Source organism: Alternaria novae-zelandiae (genome assembly GCF_023758075.1).
Source record: "Alternaria novae-zelandiae strain BMP 2774 chromosome Unknown scaffold_10, whole genome shotgun sequence".
Lineage (NCBI taxonomy): Eukaryota > Fungi > Ascomycota > Dothideomycetes > Pleosporales > Pleosporaceae > Alternaria > Alternaria novae-zelandiae.
Genome location: NW_026056970.1, coordinates 681,317 through 698,223, shown reverse-complemented (window position 1 = coordinate 698,223; position 16,907 = coordinate 681,317). Strand labels below are relative to the sequence as shown.

The window sequence follows — 16,907 nt, the reverse complement described above, 5'->3', positions numbered from 1 at the left end:
TCGGGAGCTGGGATGTACCTGGATAGTAGTCACCATCTGCCATGGCTTTTCTTTCCGTCAAATTTTCTTCCTGTGGCCGTTGGGTTTGCCCAAACGACTCCAGGGCTCTTTTGTTCCGTGCTAGCTGCTAGAAGCTTCCTGCACAACATGTGCTGCCTCGGTGCGGGTCGGCGCGAGGTTCTCGAGCGGATCCGGACGTACGTCCGCTTCTGGATACGTTGCGTGCGCTGAGAAGGGAAGCGTTAGCCGACGGGCAACTTGGCCGTTGAAGACTCTGTTTCGAAATCTCGAAACTGTGTGAGAGAGGTTTGCGTTTGCAATCTGGGACAAAGATACGAAGTACGACGGAGTGCTTGGCAAATCGCGGAAGCCGTTGCTGTCGTGACGAGACTGATCGGCATGATGCGCACCGTATCCGGTATGGCCGTCGATCCGTCGAGATGGAAAGATAAGATTCCGCTCCCCGGCGCGCGAGGAGAGCGCGTCCGAGGAGTCCGGCTCGACATGACTATGTCATAGACCCTGGTTCCGCCCTGACCGTTGATAGCGTCATCATATGAACCAGCTTATCGAAGCGGATGAGTCCAGAACTCGATCAGGGAGTGATGATGCAAGCAACCTCGGAAGAAAAGCAACGGTTATCGCAAACCTGCGAGAGAAGGGGAAATACGGAGGCCATGACCGCTCGTTAGATGCTGCACGTGGCTGATGATGTGGCTCAATCTATCTTATCTTATCGCCGGCTTTCTACATACGTCCGCTCCGCCCCGGATGATCAACATCGCAGCATGGTTCACTCTTATTGGTGAACTATTGACGATCATCTAAAGCCTCACTCACTCACCGTTCTGTCACCATTGTCAAACGATGACCAGCATATCGTGCTGAGTGAGATGCACACAGCATAGGGTCCAAGTTGTATGGGGTCCAGGTCGTGCGCATGACATCAGCGACACTGTTGATGATAGCTACCAAGGTAGGTTTCAGTGACAATATTGTGTTACTTGGTTGCGCAGCCACCACGCCGTAACCGCGGACGATGTTGGCGTGGATGATCAGATCGTCAGATCGTGGCTGCCTAAGGCGCGCCCCATTTCCCTGTTTGAGCCCCAACTTCCCTGGATGGGAGAACGCTCAGGAACAGGGCAGCATGTTTGGGACGTGAGGCGTTGCTAGGCACGACGCGGCCCAGAAACATCCAAGGAGTTGAGTTGGCATGCCAGCTCAGCAATGTTCGAGATGACACGTTATCGCAAGAAACCTCCGTAACTTGGAAACAGGGTTTCGCTTCATTCAAGCGGATTGCGTAGAGCGGGCTACGCGCAAGCTAGATTCGTACCTGTTTCACTAGGCCTCGCGAACCACAGCGCAGCATCAGCTAGCGGGTGTGACTGAGGCAGTCCGTCTTTAGTAAAAGCAAAATCGACGATGGCTATGAGAAGATTAGCTGTATGAATCGTTTCGTCCACCGCCATGTCGAAACGAGATGTTGAAACCTCGAGATTGCGGGCATGGACATGTTTTGACTCGATGTTTGGTACCGAGTCTGATATGAGATTTGATCATCTCTCGCGCCATGGTAGCGTTTCGAGACGAGCATCGTGGAGGGTCAGTGCCGGTATCGCCGCGACAGCAGTGGAGCGTGGGGAAAAGGAGAGATCGACGCTGTAACTTCCGTCTTCAACTTCTGACAGTGTGGAGACGGGAGACCTTGCTCAGATCAAAGCTTTCGCGGTCCAGAAGCCCTCGACGAGTGGGTTTCGCAACAGATTGCCATAGACCGCTCATCCTACAGCTGTCAAGTGCATCAAGATGCGAGTGCGAATAGAGGATGCATGTCTGCATGCGACGGATAGTCTACTTCCAGCTAATCCGCTCGAGTCTGGCTCATGTGTCCGCGTTTCGCCCGAGCGGAACCAAACGTGACCGTCGTACGCGAGCTCCTGTTGTGTCCGATCGGATACATTCAAACCCCGAGCAGCCTGTCTGCCTGCGCACACTTTTCGGACGTGGGCAGAACCAAACGCCGAGTTGACCCGGCTGCTTGCGGCTGCATGCCTTGCATACACACCAGATCTTCCCAGGCAGACGCAGATGGTCACTCGGCGGTGCGTGGGGCGGTGCGATCGGTGTACGCAATCAAGCTCGCAACGCCTGCTCTGTGTATGCGGGGACACGAAGGTGATTGACCGGAAGTGCACTTTCACCAGGCAAGCGTTGCGACGACAGATCGCTCAGCCATGCAAGGCGCGCTCGGCGAAAAGCAGCCGCGTCCGCGATGCGAAGTGCCCGCCCTATGCGGGATGCATGCGAGGGGCCAGGGTCTGACGCACTGGCCAAAAGTCGGTCAACCCTAGGAATTTCCCAGCACCAAATGTGTGACTGGGCATGTTGACAGGAAACTGTAATGCGTGGGGTTTGTTACTGTGTCGTGTGCTGTTGACAGTTCATCAGTCATGCATGGGGAGTGTACCTGTGACCTGCTAAGGGTCGATTAGCATGCAGCCTGCAGCGATAGCAGCGCATCACCTGAGAAAAGCGTGGAGATTGTTTTTGTGGGTGTAATGATCATCATTGAAATTTCTAGCTATGGCGGGAGTCTCGACCACTGCCTTCGGGAGACGTCGAACCGCTCGAGACCAATATCCCAAATCCTCCTATCCCGTATCCATCCAATAATTTCTGAGTAGAGTTGTTCGTGAGATGCTCCGTGAAGATCCCGACCGCCCTGCGGTATATGCCAACAAAAGAAAACAGAGGATATAATGCTCGAAAATGCTACGCTATGCTGTAAAGGACTCGCTCGCTGAAAACGCTGGATCAAAAATCAAAAGGTCGGAACATGGTGGTGTGCTGGCCTAATAACTTGAGATGAGCGGAGCGGTGGTATCCATGAATAGCGGGTGGTCTTCGATGTTTTGCGATTGTGGTTTGGCGTCGTAGAAGGTTGTTGTGAGCATGGCTTCTTTCTCGGTGAAGTTGAAGGACGCTTGCGGGGGCGATGTGGGTGGAGACTCGTCGTCGGACTCTTCCTCGTAGGTGAGCTCGGGTGGTGATTGTAATTGCGATGGTACCCGGGTAAGAGCCAGTTCTGAGTCGTCCTCCATGTCGTCGTAGAACTCCTCCTCGTCGTCCTCATCCTCGTCCACCTCCATTGTGCTGATCTGAACCGGTGATTGAGCGATGCGGCGAGGGAGTGCGATCATGTCGAAGTCGTCCTCGTTCTCGGACTCGGAGTCTGATTCCGAGTCGTCGTCCTCTTCCTCCTCAGCGATGCTGTCGGCCCATTGGATGTGTCGGGACTCTTCAGTCTTGGAGGCCTTGGCCATGGTCTGGTTGAACCATTGTTCTTGCTGGCGTTCGGCATCTTGGAGTTCGACCATGAGGCTGTCGAGGAGGTTTGCGTGTCCAACGAGAAGGCGGAGGTTGTGGTCGGCCCTGCATGCCTCCTTGCCGAGCTTGGAGCGGGCAGAGGCAGCAATGTAGTAGGTTTGGGTGAGAGACATCTTCTGCTTCTTTTGCGGTGGTGATGAGATGAAGTGGGAGCGGGTAGTCTCAGCCGTAAAGGGCTCGAAGGAAGTTTGAATGCGGAGGTGTGATGAAGAAGGCATGTTTGGTGTGTATAAGGCAGTAGTATATGAGAGCCTAAAAATTGTGAGTCAGGTTGGTTTTATGACTGTCGAGAACGAGGGTACAAACCTTAAAGCAGCAGCCAATGGAGGGAAGGTGATCCGAGCGTAGTTAGATTCCGAGATGTGTGATGTAATGTTGATCGACTCTGATTGTCGAGTGATGTTATAATTCGCCGAGGAGTGGTGGACTGGTGTGTGAGCTGATGATGATGGAATCTGAAGCGAGGACAGGCGTGTTTCTTATGTTTCGCTGGCGCATGGAGGATGGATAACGGGTGCTCGGAATTATTGGCATGTTTCCACCGCTCTTGGCCGAGCAAGGACGGATGCGGTGAGCTAACACACTATGATTCACACCTGGGCACGACTGCAGGGGTGCTAGCGCGGCTTACGATACAGCCCGGTCGGTCGTAGAGACTTTCGCCCGCATGCACATACGGGCGTTACGAAGCGGACGCCGGACGTTGCGCGGATATACAGTCTGCCCATGCTCACATGCCACGGCGCTGGGTAATCGGGGTCTCGCTCTTGTCGGCGTTTACTAACCCACGATGCATTGCATCACTCATCGTCCGCCCACATCGCGCCGTCAGGGTTTTTTCTTTTTGGGCTCTTCGCTTTTCGCGTTTCCCCTGCTAATATCCTCGCGGTGCGTTGTTCGAGCTAGAGGGTGCTTGGGCGAACCTGCGCTGCCTGGCTGCCTGCGGTTCCAGGATGCGCTGTCGTCAGGGCTAAGCCACGGACCTCTGTACAGGCAGAGCGGTCAGCCCTGAATCTGTGCCTGTCAAACGTGTCCACCGTCTCGCCTAAGGGGTCACCAATCCCTCCATTGCGCGAGGTTGGTTTGGCTCACGACAGCAGTTCAGCCACAGGCTGACGTCCGGCACCCTTCGTACCGTCGTATAGAGTCGTCGCTTCGGCCGACGCCTTGGGACCTTGGTTTTCCGGCTGCCTAGCACATCGGCTTTTCGCTCCCTCACAGCTTTCGTCCGCGTCGTCACAAGCGACCCGTCGATGTCTGGCTGGGCGGGCCACGCGGACCTGTCGCTCAGTCTGACCCCCGCGCCCAAGCAAACCATCGTGAAATGACCCAGGGTACCAATCACACCTGGGCATCAATTGCGCCATTGGTAGATCAAGCTGGCTTTGTCAGAGATGCTGAAAAATACTCTCTGACAAACCCGCTAACGACCCTGCATGAACCAGTATAATTTGATGACACGATCATGCGCTTCTCTGGAGCGTCGCTATTGCGTGCTCCGAGGCAGTCAATCTGCGACCAGCAACTTTGCACCGTCGTCATGCCTGATGGCTGAACAGTTTGATTACTTTTGCGCTCCTACAGCCCGACTGTCCAAGGTATTGAGTTTATGGCATCTGTGCGTTTATTGTCAGGCACAAACAAAAAACGGTGAACAGTGCGTTCATAGCATCCGTCTCCGCTCCGCCCTTTTCCACTACTCCGGCTCCGGTGAGGGCGTGCTTCCAGGACGAACGATCCCAAAAGAGGAAAGTGCATCTCGTGGCGCTCTCAGCCGTCGCTACGCATACCGAATTGCGTTTACCGTCTACCTTCATCTACATACGCACAGCCCTTTGCTGCCCTTGAGTCGTCCGATTTACATTGGCCCAATCAAGGTACGACTCGGTTCGACACGTTTCCGTCGGGTCGACTTCACCGCTGAGCTGTACGAGGCTGATCAGGAGACCGCCAACGCCGCGAATCTGGCGGTGGCATATATGCATGCTGCGGTGCCATGGCAACGCAATGCTGCAATGCGACTCCGCGTCGACTGAGAGAGTATGAGTCGACTACGTACTAAGCCCAGCGTGCGCTATCAACAGCCTCAGCCACCACACGTCTACAATCACTATAACCCCGCGTAAGTAGCTCACTTCGCGACGCGTTGCAAACGTGTACGCCTCACGCAGACCAAAGCTTGCTCAGCCACGCTTTGTCCTCCACAATGTTTAGCTTAACGTCGACGCGGGTCTTCGCTACAACGTTACCGCTTTGGGTATACCTTCGAATGAGGCATATTCATTTAGACTCAATTGCGGCATATACCATTACACTTGCGGGAATATCGACTTCACCATCCTCTCCCCTAGCAGAATTCCGGTCCGCAAGACTTCGGAAAAGCACTCACTAAACGACGACCGCGCTGGCTCGCATGTATCAGCGCCTGCCTCGCAAGTCCGAGCCAATTCCGAGAACATCATGTCTAACTTTGCACGATATCTTTTCATATTCCCGTCATGATTCTAAGCAAATAGCCGAGTAGCTTCATGCATCAGTAAGCAGCGATGCCGCTGCTGCTGATGACCGATGTTTGCGTCTTTCTCAACATCTCTCTATGACGCGACATTCGCATGAGGAGTGCATGACAGCGCTTAGTAAGATCGAGACCAACGCTTTGATATCAACAAGACTACTTTTAAACAGATACGTAGCAATTGGTGTTATTTTCATTAGAGCATGAAGGATATATAACAAAGTGCCTCGGTTTTGATCGTTCGCTGCCATACGGCAGGCCTCTATGTAAGAAGAGATGGAAAACGACAACCCATAGATACTTTGTTAAAACTATATAGTGGTTCAACACATACAACACCAGCACCCTCGGCCTACCCTGTCACCCTGGCAGCTGCCATGAGCCTTTCCTTTCTTCCCTCTTTCCAAGCCTTATCCAGTGCCTCCAATTTTCCGCCTAGCACTTGCACATTGCCGGGCTCAAGCATGATGACGCCTCTCCTGACGTCAAAGTTCTTCAGGAGGAGTTTGACACCCATAGCCATGTTGGTATTGAGCCCGTCTATGCCTCTCAGCTCCATTGCGTAGATCTTGAGGCCTTTGGCATCTTGCAGTAGCAGCTTGAATGGCCCTTTGCTCAGCACAGGAGCCGCAGCTTCAGCAGTGCCCTCATTCTCCTGCTCTACAACGCGCACAATCTCCCTTCCTTTTGTCATCTCGCCCCGCTCCTGCGCTTCGATAGATTCGACCTGCGACCAGCGCGAGTGGCCTATATCTTCGACGTCGAGCACTTGGCAGACGACTGGACCAGGGAGGATGCGGGATTTTGTAGTACCCTTTAGCACATCGTCGGGAAATATGGAGCCTGCAGGCTGGCTTAGCGACGTGGTTATGTCGGTAGCTAGTAGGCGGAAGTGGGCTGTCTGCTTGACGGCGGGCAACGGCGTATTGGGTCGGGTTGTGGAGAGGAAGCCCTGCAGCCAGGCGGCGGTAGGGTATAGATGGCGGGCATGTAGGTGCTGCGTTAGCTCGGCTGCGAGATTAGCTGCCATGTTGGTGATCAACTGCACCCTTCTTGGGGATGCGCGGTTTTGCTTGTTCGCGAATAAGGCGGCGCGATGTGGGAGACGCGACGCGCCGAATGACGTGGGGCGCTCTTTCGCCAACGGTGGCCTCGGCCCTTCACATGAAGCTCAAGCTCCAGCACTCCAACCACCAAACCTCACAACATAGCAGATAACAGCATAGCGAACGATACCACGGCATGTCGACGATAGCCTCACCCCGCGCCAGTTCCTCGGTCCGCAGCCCCTCCTTGACTCGTACCTCAATCGACAGCAGCTCATCGCATCGCCCACCCCCAGCTGCACGCCGAAACCGCGCGGCCCTTCGCGAGTTCTATGGCCTCAAGAACGCGCCCCGCGATGCCACGCCAGATGCCAGAATATCCGAAGAATCTTCGAGAACACAGTTAGGGCCAGAAGAAGACGAGACGCTCACAGAACTCGATGCTGCCGACTTCAATGCAGAAGCCTTTGTAGAGGCATTGCTTGCCAAAGAGGGACTGAAAGGCGTATTGAAGGTCGAAGCAGATTTGGTGTCTCGTAAGCAGTCACTCGACGCATATAAGCGGACATCTTGAGTGCTGACATAGAAACAGAGATCAGAAATCTAGACAGCGACCGCAAGTCCCTCGTCTACGACAACTACTCCAAACTCCTCTCCGCAACAAGCACCATCCGACGCATGCGCGGAAACATGGACCCCCTCGCCCCCACAACCCACACCCTCGGTCCTGCCATCTCCCACATCGCCGAGACAGCTGCGTCCTTGTCATCCTCGCTACAGGACAGCCACCAGTCCAAAGAACAGGGACTGGGCATAAGCATACGGGTCGAGCAGGACGACGAAGATAAATCAGATGCGGATAAGAAGCGGAGACAGCAGGATACTGTAAGATGGGTTCTGGACACACCACGACGGCTGCAGGACATGGTAGACCAGGAACAAGACGAGAAGGCGGAGAAGGAGTGGGAAGAGGTTAGCAGGATATTGGATAAATGGAAGGGCGTTGCTGGCGTGCAGGAGCTTAGGGAGCAGTGCGAAGCTATTATGCAAGAGGAAGAGGAGGACGACTCAGAGTGAACTCGAATTCGACTCACGGAAGTTCGGACTTCTGCCTGACTGCGCCGCGTACCCTTGCCCACGAGATTGGCTGGTTAGCTGGCTGGCCCAACTTATACCGGAGACCAAGGCGCAGAAGGAATAGTATGCTGGTGTCGCCCATGGTCGCGCTTCAATGTCGAGCTTGATGCCTGCAACCATCTGGCTGTCTTGTACCTGGCCATACTGGACGAAGTAAACCCGAAGGTTGGATGAGAAGGCCACCACCTGCACACCAAGAGACGCATGTTTGTTGCGACTCCGTTGCCTAAAAGCTTGTCGACGTTACAGCAGCTCTCAAAGCCTCACAACACAGATATACGTAATATCTGTCCCACTCCTACAAAAGGATATCAGGACACTTGGGTAGACCGAGGACATTGAAGTGTAACCGTTCGAGCATCTTGGGTCATGAAATGCATGATGGAATCAGCTGTATAATTTACGATATCACTACATGCCATGAATGCAAAGCAAGCTTGATCGAGCTCAAGCCCCCGAGTCGCTGACCACACTCTCCCAAATACCCTGCCAGTCCGCTTCTCCACCCCCATACCTAGCCTCAAATGCGTTCATTGCCAGATTGCCCAAGAACGGCCTCACCAACCGATTCACCAGCTCTCCCCTGGTCATCTCCAACACCGCAGCACCTTCTTCCTTTTCAAGAGCCTCGATAAGCGGGTCTAAGAATAACGTCCTCTTGGGCTCATCCGTGTCTGACCCGTTCAGTGCAGTTACAGGAGCCGGAGGTGCTATCGATGATCTTGTGAGGACCTCGTTGATCTCATCGGTAAGAGATATGAGTGTTGGCGGGGTATCGGGCTTGTATACCGCGTCAATGGTGTCGGAGATGAAGAGCCACTCCATGAGCTGGAAGTCGTCAGGGTCTAGTACGACGAGTTCGTCTAACAGCTTGCACGTCTGAATGATGCCGGCGTTGTTGTAGTGCTCCTTGTTTGGAGCGTCTGGTAGGAGTGCAGAGAGTCCGGATGTCAACTCGCCATTGACGACGGGCCAAAGCGACGCCAGGTGGACGGGCGACGTCTTCAAGATGATGGCACGCAGTAGTACGATGACGTCTGTGCGGGTGACTGAAGACGGAGACGACGCTGGCGTGGCGGTAAGCAATTCGACGACCTTCTCCAGAACTTGTGGTATGTTTGGTGTGAAAGCATCTTCGGGACTCGCAAGGATGAGCAGGGCAATGCGACGTAAAGTAAGCTGGGTTTTACGGTCGGCTTCCTGCCGCGCAGATGTTGCACCAACTCCAAACATGATGCCAGCCGTTGTTGGCGCAGACAGTCGTGCAAGTAGCTCAGGCAGTCGCTCCTTGTCTGATTGCGTCCATTGCGCAAGTATAGGCAGCCAAGCTTCTCTTAACAGTTGAAGCGGTGTGTTGAAGAATTTGGGGTCATTGAAAGCATCAAAGATGTCTTTCTTGAGAAGTTTGTTGCCTGGCGAGATCTTGGTCAGGCCTTGGAGTAGATCCAACGTGTTTCTCGATACGTTTTCAGGGAATGCTTTGGCGCGGAAGGTTGGTCCGATGACGGATGCTGATATGTCTGAGACGACCTTCGCAACACGGTCATTCTCGACGAGGATGATCGATAGTTTCGGTACGATGGTAGTCAGAATGGAAACGACATCGATTGCTCGCTTCTGCGCGCGATTGCCATTTGTCACAGCAGCTGACTTTTCGTTTACCGCGTGGTTCGTGTCTTGTAGATAGCCCATGGAACGCGTTGTGAAAATGGCAGTCAATATCCTGGCAAATATATCCTGTTGGAATAGTCAGTACAATTCACTCGAAAGAACATATCCACTCACGGCAAGCTCCCGTCTCATCTTCCGTTGCTCCCCAAAGTTGGTATTATCAACCTTCTGCCCTATGACGGCGGTAAACTCCAGCAATGTAGGTAATATCTGTCGATGAGGAAGGGGGTTTGCGAGCACATCTCGCAGGAACAAAGTACAGTCCTGCCAGATCTCGTCCATGGCGTCATCTTCCAGAGAGTTCGTATATTCGACGAGGAAGGCGACCAGTTCAGCATCAGTAAGATCAGAGGTCAATGTTGATAGTCGATTGGTGTCCAACGCCCCAGGATCCGTCCGGCTGTATACAGCGTTGAATATCGCTGGGATGGTATGCTTTGGCTTTGAGCCATTGAGGACGTTTAGGAGCCCTGTAATGGCTGCTCCTCGCACATCGTCAACTTCCGCATGCGCCCATAGAACTACCAACGTCTCCAAACACTCCAAAGCTTCCGCAGCGAAGAGATGCTCCAACGTGCGGCGAGCCCGATTGCGCATGCGTAAAGAGGTGTAAGCGAATGATGACGCTGACGTGTGATCCTGTAGTTCGAGCATATTCCCATAGCCACCCCAAGACCATATCGCGAAGCATATGCGAACAGTGTCTTGGAAGCAAAGCAAAACCGTGAGTCTACTATTCGCGGTCGGAGTGCGAGCCTGGTTCGTATCAGAGGAAATCAGCCCAGATACGACATTGCTGAAGAAACCCTGGGGTTGTTCTGGAGACTTGTTGGCAGACACTTTTGTCTCCTGCGTAGTCAAACGCTCGTGCGCCTTGGCCAAGATCTGCTCTAATCCGTTCATGAGCGAGATCAGAGTCGACTCGGGAGAGACAGTAGGTACGGGTTGTGTCTTTGCGAACGTAACCTTGAGCTGCTCGAATGTAAGATTGATCTGCTTGCAAAGACACTCTACAAGTGGCAGGAGGTTTTGGAATATCGTATCAGGAAACATTGGTAGAACTTCAACAAGGAACTGAATCCAGTCGTCAAGGACTAGGCGACTGGTAGAGGAGGAGAATCCGAACTTCAAGCACTCAACAAGTTGTGGAGGTGGAGGAATCGGCGCAGGTGTCTGATCTTCCGAGTCTCTGTTGATCGCTAGTGAAAGGCGCGACCGATTGGCAGGATGATTCGAAGATTTTGGCTCTGCTGTTGGTTCTGGTGGACGAGTAAGGCGGAGTTTCAGTGCCGCCAACTCTGCACTTAACAAGAGACTCTGCAAGGGCGGACTCGCTGATCTTAACCTTGCCATTAGAGGTACTTCAAGCTCCAACTCTCGAAGTGGTGCAGCAAATGGACTTCGATAAATTTGCGATATCATAGAGACCGATAACCGGTGTAGCTCATGTATGTGAGGCCCTATAACTGTATCTGACGAGCCGATTTGAAGTGACAGTGTCGTCAAACATGTACGTGTGAGCCACTCCTGGATGGAGATACGCGGTGAGGAGGGTTCTGGCCAGGACAGAGTGACCTCAGCAAGAGTTACCCACGTGAAATGTGATGGCCGCTTGATGACATTAAAGACATGCCTGAGGTAGTACAGGCATTCCTTTGTGTCGTCTCTTCTGGAACGTGCTGGTGGTCCCTGGGATGTCGTATTAGGTGCCAAATTGCTTAAAGCTGCCAAACAGTTGAGTGATTGGATGTGAACTGCAAGGATCTCAAAGACTCTGTTCAAGCTTGGCGTATCTGGTAGCCAATTTTGCAAGAACGTAGAGGTTTCCGACCCTTCTTCTGCGAGAGTGTCAAGGAGCAAGAGCAGCGGCCTTGTCAAGACAGAGTGGAAGTCGCTTGCTGTTGACGAGGCTTGTAGAATGTTACCACTTGGTCGGCGAGTAATATTAACACGCTTTTCTGACTGCAGATTCAGTTCGTGCATAACATGCGTCCATAGTGTCGCAAAACGTCGGGCACAATCTGATGAGCTCCTCGAAACGGAATCTTGGCCGGTCTGCTCTACGATGATCGAAGCGATGGCACTTTCGACCATCCGACTGGCAGGTGCAATGGCATGTAATTGTAACAAGGAACGCGCTGTTTCGACATGGTATTTGGGTGATGTTGGCGAAAGGTACCGCCAGAAGTATCGAACCAAGGGGTGGATGAGCTCAGGTAATTGGCTTGAGGCGATGTGAGGTCTTGATGGGAGTGCGGTCTGGAGTGCGAGTAAGACGGCTGTTATAGCGCCCAGGTGCGGAAATGAAGGATCTGTGTCTGTCTTGTCCGATGTCTGAAGGACATTTGCAAGCATAGTGACTAGGTCAATGTCTTCAACGGCCTTAAGACACTGTGTTTTGAAGACCAAATTGGATAGAATTTTGGAAGGCATCTCGGCAGTGATACTGGAATCGTTCGACTGCATAGATGCGGTGAACATGCAAGAGGCCTCACGAAGCGCAATCTGACCAAGCAGTGGCGGATCGAAAGGCGGGTCAGCTGCATCCAAGCTTCCTTGAGATTCTTCATAGAATGCACGTATCTTCCTGGACACTGTGGCTCGCGGTGTTTTGAGAGTTGCCAATAGCTGCTGCTCCGTTGCTTGATCACGTTGAAATGACCGATCTGGGACTATCTGAACAAGCGAGTCTGTGATCTCGAGGGCAAGGCTCACAACTTGTGCGTCTTTTGATGAGCTGTCGGTCTTGCCAGAGGTCTCATTCAAAGCAACAAGTGTCGATAGTACCATTAGAGGCATGTGATGCAATAGCATGTCTTCCTCTTTGAGATTGAATCGGGCCAGAACAAACTTGGCCAGCTTCATCTTTTGTAGTGCTTCGTCATCATCCGTCTGCAGGGAAGACGTTATGAGATGAATGAGCTTGCCCCAGATGAGGCCGCTATCGACGCCATCGAAGAATGCACTCGCACTTCTCATGACTTCGTCGACTTGTTCCTTGGATGCAGTTTCGCTGTACGCATATACGCTCTGTAACGCTGGCAGGAATATCTCGGGTACAATCAAACCACCTACTTCCCAACGGTCCATGAGAGATAGACAGACTCTGAAAGGACGTGCTCGCTCGGAAGGTAATGTACTACGACGGTTGATCATCTTGAGGACGCTGTTGGTAAGCGCTTCAAGACCGTACCGCGAAAAGAAAGCAGCTTGATGTGCCGACGGATCTGCAGACACGTTGTGTCTGTCTGCTGTTGGGGATGTGGTGCTGTCGTTTACTTCAGACGCAGTGGGCTCTGGACCTAGGAACCATGCCCAGAGCCGGCGATTCAAGCTCATGTCTCTTCGCGACACAACGCCTGCGGCTGCAGCTACTAGTCGCTCCAAATCCCCCTTTCCAACGCGCTCCTGCAAGACGGGTGAGTCGAGAGGCAGATGACTAACCAAAAGATCGAGAAATCCTCGCTGTATGAGTATCTGAGGGTCCGACAGGCCTGATTCAAAGCAGCGAATGAGGAGACCTGGCTCTGGGGAAGTCGCTGCCTCGGCCTCGCCCGATAGCGCGTCAGAAGGTCTGGAGACATCTGGAGGAGAGCTGCGCCTCTCTGGCCGTCCGAATTTAGGCAATCGTCGTACGAGGAAAGCAAGTGCACCTTGCCTCCTGGATGGGTTGGTGATGGTCGCCAGGAAGAAGCACTGCCAAAAGTGAGATGAAGCACCCGCAGTCTTGGCCTCGACTATGTCGTCCGAGTTGTCCTGCACTGCGCTCCGCAACTTCTCCATTGCCGAGACCATGCGCTCAAAATCCTCGCTTGTCTCATCTTCCAGACCAGGCAGGATTGACAGTATGATGGCCTTCAAGGCCGGGCGAAGTGCGGCTCCGTCGAGCTTTAGTATATGCTTCTCGAAGACGGAGAGGTAGAGTGGGCGGACCGAGAGCGAGGCGAAGGAAAGCACAGAGGCAAGGCCGGGGAAGTAGAGGTTGAGGTCACGAGCGAGGGCATCTTTCTGGACATGGGTCAGCTTGGCATAAGCTGGCTTGGGGGAGACGGGCATACACCGATGGTGGAGAAGATGTAGTCATAGACGTCGAGGGCTTTCTGGTGAACGCCCGAGGGCAATGTTGGATTCAAGCACTGCGCTAATCGCAGTGCGACAGTATCGCTATGTGGTATGACGGGTATCTCTGGAGGGTGCGCTTGCAGGGCCTGGAGGGTAACTTGTATAAGCGCATTGTCTCATAGTCGCGGTAGCATGGCGGGATTGACCTTCAGCAGCCGGCCCAGGAAAGATATGTAGTCGGCCCATTCCTGCTGTGCAGTGTCCCAGAGGGCGAGGGCGCGTTCGACTCCGGCGGCATAGCGACGGAAGTTTTTATCTTTTTTATACAGCGCTGTTCTCCGAGTCAGTAACCTGGGATTGCATGCACAATGCGACAACATACGCTCTTGTACAGCAGTGCGCGCGGACCGTGGTACGGGACTGGAGCGGCCAGAAGCCGTTGGGGAGAAGACCTGCGGGTTAGCAGTGGGATCAGCGGACATGCTGTGCCTGGCAGAGAATAATGTGTCCGGGTATCAATGACAGCGCGCTGGACATGCTGCTCTTGGTGGTGCCCAGGTGGTGGTGTTGGGCGCTTCATTTGTTGCCTACGTTTACGAGACATGGCATTCCGACACGGAGCACTGACGGCCCGTTTCACATGCTCGCTCCGGCGTGATGACGCGCGCCGCACGCGACCCCAAGTGCCCGACTGCAACACCATGAAGCCTCTACAGTTGCCCTAGATACCGCCGGGGCCAGCGCAATATGCACGACGCAGGATCGGTAAACCATGCGTGATTGTCATGTTCTGCCTATCATGACTGACTGTGGCAGGCCTCACATGATGCGCCATCTGCCCCACCAGCCGACACGTTCGCATCTGATCTCCATCACCACCACCACCCTCACCATGATCCACGCATCCATGTGCCGCCTCCCGAACATCCCCCATATGATGAGCCTCCACCTTCCTACGACGACGCAGTTGGCCTAACGGGTGCACCCCCGGGTTATGGCACGTTCCGACCGTATAGCGATGATTCCTCGATAGCGAGCAGCGAAGTCGAATCCACACATCGCGCACTACCAGAATGGTTCGGACAGGTATTGGTCGTGTTTGTCTTCCTATGCCTCATGTACGGATTTTGGGAATTCATCAACGCGCCTGATGTACCTTCTGAGCCGTGGCCAGGCCATGGGCGGTTCAGACCGTCAGGCACTTGACCTGAAGTCACGCAGATGAATAACAAACCTACAACCTCGTTCTCCACGACGACAACAGACTGCCGCTTTGCAGGCGTCGGTTGTCCGAAGATACACATACCTATCATGCGCAACAGCTATCACGCCCTAGCACGGCCATCCAAGGAAGGAGCGAACAGGTCGTCGGGGCATATCTAAAGATACAAGGAGCCAGCGAGGTAGCAACCACTCAGGCGAAGCAGCTGTTGACCAGGCGGATGCTGGGCCGCGTATCAGGACCAGTACTCATACATGGTCCATGTAGGAGAAGGGTGCCAGTTCCTAGTTCCTTGAAGTGGTTTCTGTCGATGGTCCTGGGAGACTCCATGTGACAGACATACCATTGCATGCAGGAATTTGTTAGCTCCGTTCACATGCAATTGTAACTGCACACCCTGCAGTTAAATTCCGTTGGCCTGCTTCGTCTGGCTCACCACGGACTGAAGATAGGGAGTTTAACGAGCTGAACTAGACATGCGAGGATGCATGTGAAGTGGAATCTACTATCACGAGGGCATGAATATAGCGATTGCGAACCCGATCGTCAATCTTTTGCAAACTCGCCAACTACTCCCTTGAACCTTATCACAGACCTGCGTTCCAACCCCTCCTTTCAACACTGCGCTCGTCATGTTAGCACAGATCAAGCATACAACCTAAAGGCCATCGTTCGCGTCTGTTCACACTACTGCAATGTCGATTTCGCGATTCATCACGCATGGCTTTCTGCATCGGGCCTATATGCTTCCCAAATGCTGTTCTACAGAACCAGTGTACCAATCCCTGCGACGCTCGCTAGAAGATATAGTATATCGAAGTGAAACTTAAATCTGGCGTCGTAGTTCAAGCTACGCGTCTAGCGGGCGAGTGCGGGCGAGTTTGAGCCACACGGTCGTGATCCGAAGAAGCGAAGGTCAGTGGCTCAGTCGTATATTAGCTCTACACCATAGCGGAGCGTGGCCGAGGATAGCGGCGCTCATCGCACGCCCGCCTGGTAGGTGGTTCCTGATAGTGTGGCGCCGGGAATAGTGTTGGCGTTGATGTCGCAGTTGGGTATGCCCAAGTGGTGCTGTCTGTCCGACAGAGTTATGGTCCTTGTTAGACTACATGTGTAGCGAAGAAGGTGCATGATGTTCTAGTGTGTTTTCGAGTCGATGTGGTAGATCTTGGATGACGGATTCCCATTTTGGGACCGATCCGCCGTCGAAAAGGCTACTCGTTGTCGGAGATGGTCATGTTGGACGAACTCTGAGTATCGGCGAGGTACCTAGGTACGTCTGTTGTTGAAGATATGCGTTATGCGAATATGCGAGAGCCACTACCTGACTACGCCACATCTCAAGTCGCCGTTCTCCGAACAGTGGACACAGCAAAGTGTGTCTCTGCTATCCACACACTGCACCAACGCAATCACAGTAAGAAGTATCCCACATGCACAAAGCAAAGCTAAATTCCTCCTGCGCAAGCAAGTCCAAGCGATACGCGACAAGCGACCCGACAACGCTCCCTCCGCCTGTGCCCGAGAAAAATCCCGACCACTTCAATCTCGCTCACACAAACCTAACTCCGGTCCCAGCCCAGTCCTGTCCATCCCGACAAAGACGATCCAAGGCGGCAACAAGCATGCGCTCCAGGATCGGAACTCACGACACGCGGGCTCCGCTTACCCCTGTACCCAGTGCAGTTCCCCATCGAGTGCGCAGGCATTATCCACTCGAGTCTAGCCTGCTCGTCAGAACCCACATGTGCACCTGGCTCGCAGCATCATACCCATTGCGGCATTCTTCGCGGCCAGGGCACGCCAGCAGGGGTTAGCACGCCGCACGGCTCAGCTGGATTTTCTTCCAAGCAGGAAAGCT

At 53.5% G+C, this 16,907-nt stretch overlaps 4 protein-coding genes across 4 annotated transcripts; 1 reads left to right on the top strand and 3 right to left on the bottom strand.

Moving 5' to 3' along the window:
* Nucleotides 1–2,858: 2,858 nt before the first annotated feature.
* On the bottom strand, nucleotides 2,859–3,611 carry J4E88_005590 (uncharacterized protein; the record flags this gene model as incomplete). The annotated part of the gene is made up of 1 exon (XM_049399225.1): nucleotides 2,859–3,611. One exon carries the CDS (start codon nucleotides 3,609–3,611, stop codon nucleotides 2,859–2,861), a length of 753 nt encoding a protein of 250 aa, XP_049255016.1.
* A 2,649-nt stretch (nucleotides 3,612–6,260) lies between these two features.
* Nucleotides 6,261–6,938, bottom strand: J4E88_005589 (uncharacterized protein; the record flags this gene model as incomplete). The annotated part of the gene is made up of 1 exon (XM_049399224.1): nucleotides 6,261–6,938. The coding sequence occupies one exon, from the start codon at nucleotides 6,936–6,938 to the stop codon at nucleotides 6,261–6,263; it is 678 nt and encodes a 225-aa protein (XP_049255015.1).
* Nucleotides 6,939–7,150: 212 nt separating this feature from the next.
* On the top strand, nucleotides 7,151–8,031 carry J4E88_005588 (uncharacterized protein; the record flags this gene model as incomplete). Its single annotated transcript, XM_049399223.1, has 2 exons — nucleotides 7,151–7,490; nucleotides 7,547–8,031. 2 exons carry the CDS (start codon nucleotides 7,151–7,153, stop codon nucleotides 8,029–8,031), a joined length of 825 nt encoding a protein of 274 aa, XP_049255014.1.
* A 507-nt stretch (nucleotides 8,032–8,538) lies between these two features.
* Nucleotides 8,539–14,306, bottom strand: J4E88_005587 (uncharacterized protein; the record flags this gene model as incomplete). Its single annotated transcript, XM_049399222.1, has 5 exons — nucleotides 8,539–9,828; nucleotides 9,877–13,770; nucleotides 13,821–13,970; nucleotides 14,031–14,155; nucleotides 14,207–14,306. 5 exons carry the CDS (start codon nucleotides 14,304–14,306, stop codon nucleotides 8,539–8,541), a joined length of 5,559 nt encoding a protein of 1,852 aa, XP_049255013.1.
* Between the last annotated feature and the right edge of the window lie 2,601 nt (nucleotides 14,307–16,907).